The 9,228-nt window shown below is 40.0% G+C and overlaps 1 protein-coding gene across 5 annotated transcripts in view; it reads right to left on the bottom strand.

Moving 5' to 3' along the window:
• FOCAD (focadhesin) overlaps window positions 1–9,228 on the bottom strand; it is a 319,213-nt gene that overhangs the window by 253,000 nt on the left and 56,985 nt on the right. For all 5 annotated transcript variants that reach the window (XM_024126842.3, XM_028494027.2, XM_028494026.2 and 2 more), the window contains one exon: window positions 6,248–6,352. In XM_024126842.3, the coding sequence (XP_023982610.1) occupies window positions 6,248–6,352 (105 nt within the window). The remainder of the gene's footprint in view (window positions 1–6,247; window positions 6,353–9,228) is intronic.

Raw genomic sequence — 9,228 nt, 5'->3', positions numbered from 1 at the left:
ATAGCTAGTGGGAAGCAGCCGCATAGCACAGGGAGATCAGCTCGGTGCTTTGTGACCACCTAGAGGGGTGGGATAGAGAGGGTGGGAGGGAGATGCAAGAGGGAGGAGATATGGGGATATATGTATATGTATAGCTGATTCACTTTGTTATAAAGCAGAAACTAACACACCATTGTAAAGCAATTATATTCTAATAAAAATGTTTAAAAAAAGTTGTTCACAGGTAAAAAAGGGCTCTTAAAGTTTTTGAAAACAGTTAAATGCCTAAACCAGAGGTCACAAACTGTTGCCCTTGGATTGCATCCTGTGAGCAAACGTGTTCAGTCTGCCTACCCTGTATTTTCAAAAATTGGAATTGCTTTCCAACATTTATTAGTGAGGATATTTCATATAAAATGTTATTAATATTGAAAGATCTGAAGGTCTGGCAACAATGAAGCCCCACTGCCTCACTGCAACAATTGGCCAGTAGTTCTCAGTTGAACCAGCACACTGGAAACCATCTAGGAAGCTTTGAAAAATTACCAATGCTTGAGGCTGACCCCTACTCATTCTATGGAGAGCACAGGCAACTAATACATTTAAAAGTTCCTCAGAGGGCTCTAACGGTGCAACCAGAATTGAGACTCCTGGGCCTAGAGTTTTACACTTGACATATGCTCTTCGTTTAATCACAGCAGTCAAATGTGCTTCACTGTTTTTCCAGTTTACCCCCATCCTAAAAGGCACTGGGAATTGAAACTCCATTTAAATATCCCCATTTAATCTTGTTTAAGCCACTGAACTATAGAAGGGTCCAGTGACGCAAAATAAACTTTATTGGCTACACACACTCTAATCTGATGTATCTCGAAGCATGGTGGGTAGATCACTTGTGTATCCAAATCTCTTGTTAAAGTGCATGTTCCAGACCCATATATGAAAAACTCTGAGCAAGAGCTCCTTATGCACTGTAAACACTAAAAACCATCCTTGGTTTGTAGAAGGGTGCTGAGGGCTCTCTTCCCCTCCTGTTCCTACCAGCGTCTACTGTCTGACCATGCAGAACACTAACTTGTTGGGGTCATGGAATTACTCATTGAACAGAGAGCAGTGAGATTTAAATCTCACTTGCGTCCACACTTGGCTTGCTCTCATTGGATTGCTTTTCCATTAGAACTGCTGTTTGGTTCTGCTCTTGGACTCTCTAATGTCCATGGTAGATGCAGTAAGATGAACTTGGTGCCTCGGTGCCTAAGTTAGGAGCAAACAAACCTTTTGCCTTCCTAATAGGGAACAGAGGCCAGGAGACATGTTAACTGCTCAAGATCCCTCCCAGTCTACCCCAAGGGGCTCTCTGCAGCTAAGTACTACTAAGTTCATATATGGTACCACTAAGTTCCCAGGGCCTCAAGCAATATTCCTCAAGCATGATCCACAAATGACCTATATCCATCACCCAGCAGCTGGATTCCTGAGTCTCATTGCAAAACCTACTGAATGAATGAGAATCTCTGGCAAGTGGGTTTGAGAAGCTATACTTGTAACAAGCTCCCCAGGCGGTTCTTAGACACAGGAAGTTTGAGAGCCACTGAGCTCTGGGTTCAACAAAGAGAAGACCCACTCTAAAGCTCCTTCAGGAAAGTCACAGGAACCAAGGGAAGCCACTGGCTAACATTCTGGGTCCTCACATCTCCCTCTCTCTTCACTCCCCAACTGGAACGACTTAAGCAATTCAGGGCAGACCCATTTAAAATGACAACATAAATACCCAGAAAAGGAATAGCTGGATCATGTGGCAATTCTATTCTTAATTTTTTGAGAAATCTCCAAACTGTTTTCCATAGTAGCTGCACCAATTTACCTTCCCACCAACAATATATAAAGGTTCCCTTTTCTCCATATCCTCTCCAACACTTATTTCTTGCCTTTTTGATAATAGCCATTCAAACGGGCATGATGTGATATCTCACTGTGGTTTTGATTTGCATTTCCCTAATAAATACAGTGATGTTGAGCATCATTTCCTGTGCCTGTTGGCCATCTGTAGGTGTCTCCTTTGGAAAAATGTCTACCCAGATCCTCTGCCCTTTTTTTTTTTTTTTTTTTTTGCGGTACGCGGGCCTCTCACTGCTGTGGTCTCTCCCGTTGCGGAGCACGGGCTCCGCACGTGCAGGCTCAGCGGCCATGGCTCACGGGCCTAGCCGCTCAGCAGCATGTGGGATCCTCCCGGACCGGGGCACGAACCCGTGTCCCCTGCATCGGCAGGCGGACTCTCAACCACTGCGCCACCAGGGAAGACCCTCTGCCCATTTTTTAATCAGGTTATTTCGTTTTTTGCTGTTGAGTTGTACAAGTTCTTTACATATTTTAGATATTAACCCCTTATTGGATATATGATTTGCAAATGTCTTCTTCTGGGTATTTATCAGAAGAATATGAAAACACAAATTCAAAAAGATATACGCACCCCAATGTTCATCACAGCATTATTTACAACAGCCAAGATATGGAAACAACCTAAGTTACCCATTGATGGATGTATGGATAAAGAAGATGTGGTATATATGTACAATTAAATACTACTTAGCCATAAAAAAAGATGAAATCTTGCCATTTGCAACCCCTGGATGGACATCAAGGGTAGTATGCTAAGTGAAATGAGTCCAGCAGAGAAAGACAAATACCATATGATTTCACTCACATGTGGAATATTAAAAATAAATAAACAAACAAAATAAACCACACAAAAGCAAACAAATAGATACCGAGAACAGATTAGTGATTACCAGAGGGGAAAGGAAGTAGGGGGAGGGAGAAACAGATAAATGGAATCAACTATACGGTGACAGATGGAAACTAAACTTTTCGTGGTGAGCATGCTGTAGTGTATAGAGGTCAAAATATAATGTTGTACACATGAAATAGTAATATAAACCAATGTTACCTCAATTTTAAAAAAAATTTTAATAAAAAATAAGATGACCGCATATTCTGTTTTACTGTAATTCAAATTAATCAGCTATTAGGACAAAAAGAAGTGAGAAACACTTAAAATCCAATTGTATAGTAGCAGAGTCCTTAATACCATAAAAACACAGATGAGTTTCATGCCCAGAAAGCTTACAATTATTTGTCATACTACTTCCATTTTAAATCAATCCTACGGCATAACCAGGGAACACCTTTCAGTGGAGTTCTAAGCTTCTCATATCCTTTTTATGCTTTCATACAGAGCTCATCAGCCTTCCTCTCCAAGGCTGGACGATATTGCTAACCAACATGTGGTAAAGAAGATTCTAAAACAGCATGACAATTTTATGCTTGACTCAGGCAATCATAGCTCTCTTGAGGGAAATGTGCTTTCCAGGCTCACCTCTCCTGTGTTTCTGCCCACAATCCCCCCTGGAGGAACTTAAGGCTCTTATACACTCGATTACACTCTACTGATTTATAGTGCCAAACAGCCATTCACATAAGGGCCCTCCATAAACATTACTGGATTATGCCAACTCAGTTGATTGATTCTGCTCCTCTTAATGTGACACCACTCTACAGACAAACCTTATACATCCAGTATGATTTCCTATCCTAGGCTCCCTATCCACACCTTGCACCTATTGTCTTCTGAAAACAAGACTGCAGTTAAAAGAACCAACTACTGGAGAAAACTAATTATAAATAGGAAAACAGGTGAAACATTACAGGTAACTGAAAGTTTAGCACTTGCACACAGTGAGGACAATCAGTATGAAAATGACACTAACTCTGATTCTTCTGTGTGACAGAAAATTTCCTTCTATCATCATCAAAACTAGTGCTTCTTAAACTTAAAGGTGCCTGTGAACCATCTGGAAAATCTTACTAAAATGTGGGCTCTAATTCAGATAATCTGAGATGGAGTCCGAGATTCTGCATTCCTAACAAGCTCCCAGGAACTGCTAATGCTGCTCATAGCTCTGCTACTTATAGTATGGTGGGGAAACAGCAGCAACAGCATCAGTGTCAGTGTCGGCATCAGCATCACCTGGGAGCTTGTTAGACAAGAATCTTGAGTCCACCTTAGACCTAAGGAAAGAGAATCTGCCATTCAACAAGGTCTCAGGTGATCAGAATGCATAGTAGACAGCCGCTAACACACCATCTTATACTCACTGTCAATCAGAATTGTCTGGGACCTTTTTGAAACTACAAAAGCTTAGGCCTCATGGCAGAGAATCTGATTCAGCTGGTCTAGGGTATTTCATTGTTCCTATTTTTGTTTGTTTTTAGGCATACCCAGGTGGTTCTGAGCAGCCAGCGTTGAGAACCATTGAATTAAAAATTCCCAACTGGGTGGAGGAAAATATAGAGCTACTGCTAATCGGTGAGGAATTTGAGGGAATGATGAAAATGTTCTAAAATTGGTTATTGCAATGGTTACATGACTCTGTGAATATACTAAAAACCAGTGAATGGTACTTTAAATGAGTCAACTGTATGGTATATGAGTTATTCTCAATAAAACTGTTATGTAAAAATGTAAAACTTCAATAGCTTTCCTATTTTAAAATAGGTAAATAACTCCAACTGAACAACAATGAAGTGGAATTATTTCCCATCCTGGAACTCTGGCCCAAGAGGCTGAACTTCTTTCAAAAAAAGAGAACACAGATGCTTATATGACTCATCTAGAAACATTAAGTCCTGCTCACCTACTCCTTAGGTTCATTTCTGGTTAGGTAATGCATATTTTAAAAAGAAAAGCAAATTTATCAACTTTGAAAAGTTTCTCCTGCACACCCAAAGTTTCCATAGTATTTTCAAATAAATAATTTTCCTTTTGCTTCCCCAATTTAAAATAAACCAAGTTAACTAATAAGTTAACAATGAATTAACTAATCCATTGTACTACCTTCTTCCATCTTTTCTGTGTGTTTGAAAACATTCAAAAAACACGTTAAGAGGGACTTCCCTGGTGGTCCAGTGGTTAAGACCCCACGCTCCCAATGCAGGGGGCCCGGGTTCAATCCTGGTCAGGGAACTAGATCCCGTGTGCCACAACTAAGACCTGGCACAGCCAAATAAATAAATAAATAAGTATTTTTTTTAAATTAAGAAAAAATATATGAAATGCAAATCTGACCTTGTTTTTAAAAAGTGACTTAAGAAACTCTCGATAACGTGCTCATAAAAATAAAGACGATAAATAGCACTAAAATATCAGGAAAATTATACTCCAATAAAGACATTAAAAAAAAATCAGGAAAGATCACTGTACTATATGAGACACTGTTTACTTATGATCAAAAAGAAAGTACTATACATATACATAAGTAATAGGTACCATGTATTATTATACTTTGGAGAGGCAAGCACAGCTTCTGATAGCTGTGGTGTCAAAGGCTCAAAACTGCAGGTCTTGTATGCTCAAGCCAATGACAGTTCACAGGTATGATTTACTTTCCCTGTTGGATCGCCACAGCCTATGTAAGTCATTTTCCCCCAGAACCAGTGCCCTTGTTTATGGTCTCATGGTCTCATTCTTTTGAAACAGGCATATTCTAGATACATCACTGAACAGTTTTCAGGACAATATACACTGGTTACATGGCATCTTCTGGGATCCCCTGCTCACTAAGGAGCCCCTCTCTTAAGAAATGACTTTCTAGGACCTTCAAGGCAATGGTTACGGTCACCTTCAAAAGTAAGCATGACGCCTTCCCTTATCCAAACTCTCCCATAAAATCCAATATATTTCAACATAACTGTTGCTGTGTATATTTTCTTTTAAAATAATTCTACCATGTTACATTCTGTAGATGACAAAAAAAAAAAAAGGCAAATCAATGCTCCTAAGTACTGACCTTGCCCTGGGTAATAACCCTTGGATAGTCCTCCTATTACTTTTTATAGTGAGGAAGTTTACCCTCCTGCCTAAACTAAGCCCCTCCTGCTCTTAGTACATCTGTCCAATGAACTCTTCAGTTTTCATAGTATTGGGAAGATGGTTCTATATCCCAGAGCAAAACAAATGACCTGAATTTTGGATAAAAGATTCCAATTCCAAGGAAACAACCCTGAAAGCCACGTTGGTGATACTCAGCATATAGTAGTCAACTCTATCTCAATCCTGACTCTTTGAAATACTAACTTCCGAGAGGGCAAGACTCACAGTCATTGCTGAGTTAAATATACTAATTCTTAATAGATTAGCATGTCTCAATTCATAACTTATTTAACAATTCACCAAAAAAAAAAGTTTCAAAAGAAAGCAGAAAAGGCATACCTAATGTTATATATATCCTTAATATTCTTCTCTCCACCATGTCCTTCCTTAAGAGCTTGCATTTGTAATAATTTCATAATGGCTTTTATCAAGCCGTGTGTATTCCTGTAAAGAAATATAACAACATGTCAAATGTTATAAAGCGAATATTCTAGTCAGGTACTTAATCCTAACACTTTTAAATAGTTGAACACTTGCCACCCACACTGAACAGGAGCCATCCACACACACCCAGCTTATTGCATAGCACAGCCAAGAATAGGCCTACAAGCTCCCATTCAACACATTGAAAGGAGGAGAAGTGGAGCCAAAGAATCAAACCACTAACCTATCAATCACCCCCATACATTCACTTGGGGGAAAATCAATCAGGAAAAAGGAAACACTAACCCACATAAGTGCAGGCAGTGACCACATCAGTTACCCACACTGAATAATCAAGTCCTTCATTTATAAATATTAGCAGACCATGAATAATAACCAGACATATGAAATGGAACAGCCACTCAAAAAAGTGGGCCAGGGGACCAATCAGAGAAAATAACCCCCATTAAAACAAAGTTAATGGAAGTGGGGAACAGAAAGTTAAGTTTTCTCCTTATCCTCTGTAAGAGGCAGCAGGATAATAAATCAAAAAGAAGGCCTGCCCTTTTTTATTTTTTTGCCTGTTATTAATTATTTTAAATTGTGAAACAGGATTTTATTCCAGCATTACTGAGGTAAAACTGACAAATACAATTGTAATATAATGTGTACAACATGATTTACATGTACATTGTAAAATGGTTGCCATAATCAAGTTAATTAACACACACATCACTTCACATAGTTACTTTTTTTTTTTTTTGGTAAAAACGCTACTCTCTTAGCAAATTTCAAGTACACAATACAGTATTGTTGACTACAGTTACCACGTTGTACATTAGATCCTCAGAACTTATTCATCTTATAAATGGAAGTTTGTATCTTTTGACCAACCTCTCCCCATTTCTCCCACCCAGCCCCTGGCAACAATATTTGTTCAACTTCTTTTTTTAGATTCCACATATAAGTGGTACCATCCAGTATTTATCTTTCTCTGTCTGGGTTATTTCACTTAGCACGATACCCTTCAGGTTCATCCACGTTGTCACAAATTACCCTGCCCTTTTTAAATAAGATGCTCCCTGGGAACAAAAAAGAAATCTTAGAAATAAAGATTACCTGTTAAATTTTAAAAAGTAATATTTTTTAAATCATGGTTGTTCATATTTACAGATCATCTATTGTAAGCTAAGTACTCTCCTAAGAGCTTAACGTGTATTGTGTCATTGCTATCTAGAAATCACTTTTAACAATCTTCGACAGGAAGACACTGGAACTCACCAAAAAAGATACCCCACATCCAAAGACAAAGGAGAAGCCACAATGAGACGTTAGGAGGGGTGCAATCACAATAAAATCAAATCCCATAACTGCTGGGTGGGTGACTCACAAACCTGACAACACTTACACCACAGAAGTCCACCCACTGGAGTGAACGTTCTGAGCCCCATGTCAGGCTTCCCAACCTGGGGGTCTGGCAACGGGAGAAGGAATTCCTAGAGAATCAGACTTTGAAGGCTGGCAGGATTTGACTGCAGGACTTCAACAGGACTGGGGGAAACAGAGACTCCACTCTTGGAGTGCACAAACAAAGTAGTGTGCGCATCGGGACCCAGGGGAAGGAGCAGTGACCCCACGGGAGACTGAACCAGACCTACCTGCTAGTGTTGGAGGGTCTCCTGCAGAGGTGGGGGGTGGCTGTGTCTCACCATGAGGACAAGGACACTGGCAGCAGAAGTTCTGGGAAGTACTCCTTGGCTTGAGCCCTCCCAGAGTCTGCCATTAGCCCCACCAAAGAGCCCAGGTAGGCTCCAGTGTTGGGTCGCCTCAGGCCAAACAACCAACAGGGAGGGAACCCAGCCCACCCATCAGCAGACAAGCAGATTAAAGTTTTACTGAGTTCTGCCCACCAGAGCAACAGCCAGCTCTACCCACCACCAATCCCTCCAACCAGGAAACTTGCACAATCCTCTTAGATAGCCTCATCCACAAGAGGGCAGACAGCAAAAGCAAGAACTACAACCCTGCAGCCTGTGAAACAAAAACCACATTCACAGAAAGATAGACAAGATGACAAGGCAGAAGTCTATGTACCAGATGAAGGAACAAGATAAAACCCCAGAAAAACAACTAAATGAAGTGCAGATAGGCAACCTTCCATAAAAAGAATTCAGAATAATGATAGTGCAGATGATCCTCAAGTGCAGGAAGCGCAGAGAGTCCCATACAGGATAAACCCAAGGAGAAACACGACGAGACACACAGTAATCAAACTGCAAAAATTAAAGACCAAAAAAAATTACTGAAAGCAGAAAGGGAAAAACGACAAATAACATAAAAGGGAACTCCCATAAGGTTAACAGCTGATTTCACAGCAGAAACTCTACAGGCCAGAAGGGACTGGCATGACATATTTAAAGTGATGAAAGGGAAGAACCTAGAACCAAGATTACTCTACCCAGCAAGGATCTCATTCAGATTCTATTGAGAAATCAAAAGCTTTACAGACAAGCAAAAGCTAAGAGAATTCGGCACTACCAAACCAGCTCTACAACAAATGCTAAAGGAACTTCTCTAAGTGGGAAACACAAGACAAGAAAAGGACCTACAAAAACAAACCCAAAACAATTAAGAAAATGGTAATAGGAACATATAGATAATTACCTTAAATGTGAATGGATTAAATGCTCCAGCCAAAAGACACAGGCTCACTGAACAGATACAAAAACAGGACCCATATATATGCTGTCTACAAGAGACCCACTTCAGACCTAGGGACACATGCAGACTGAAAGTGAGGGGATGGAAAAAGATATTCCGTGCAAATGGAAATCAAAAGAAAGCTGGAGTAGCAATACTCATATCAGATAAAATAGACTTTAAAATAAAGAATGTTA

This window comes from Physeter macrocephalus, chromosome 9 (assembly GCF_002837175.3).
Source record: "Physeter macrocephalus isolate SW-GA chromosome 9, ASM283717v5, whole genome shotgun sequence".
Taxonomy (NCBI): domain Eukaryota; kingdom Metazoa; phylum Chordata; class Mammalia; order Artiodactyla; family Physeteridae; genus Physeter; species Physeter macrocephalus.
Note: the sequence above shows the minus strand (reverse complement) of the source record. Positions and strands in the feature narration are given on the sequence as shown.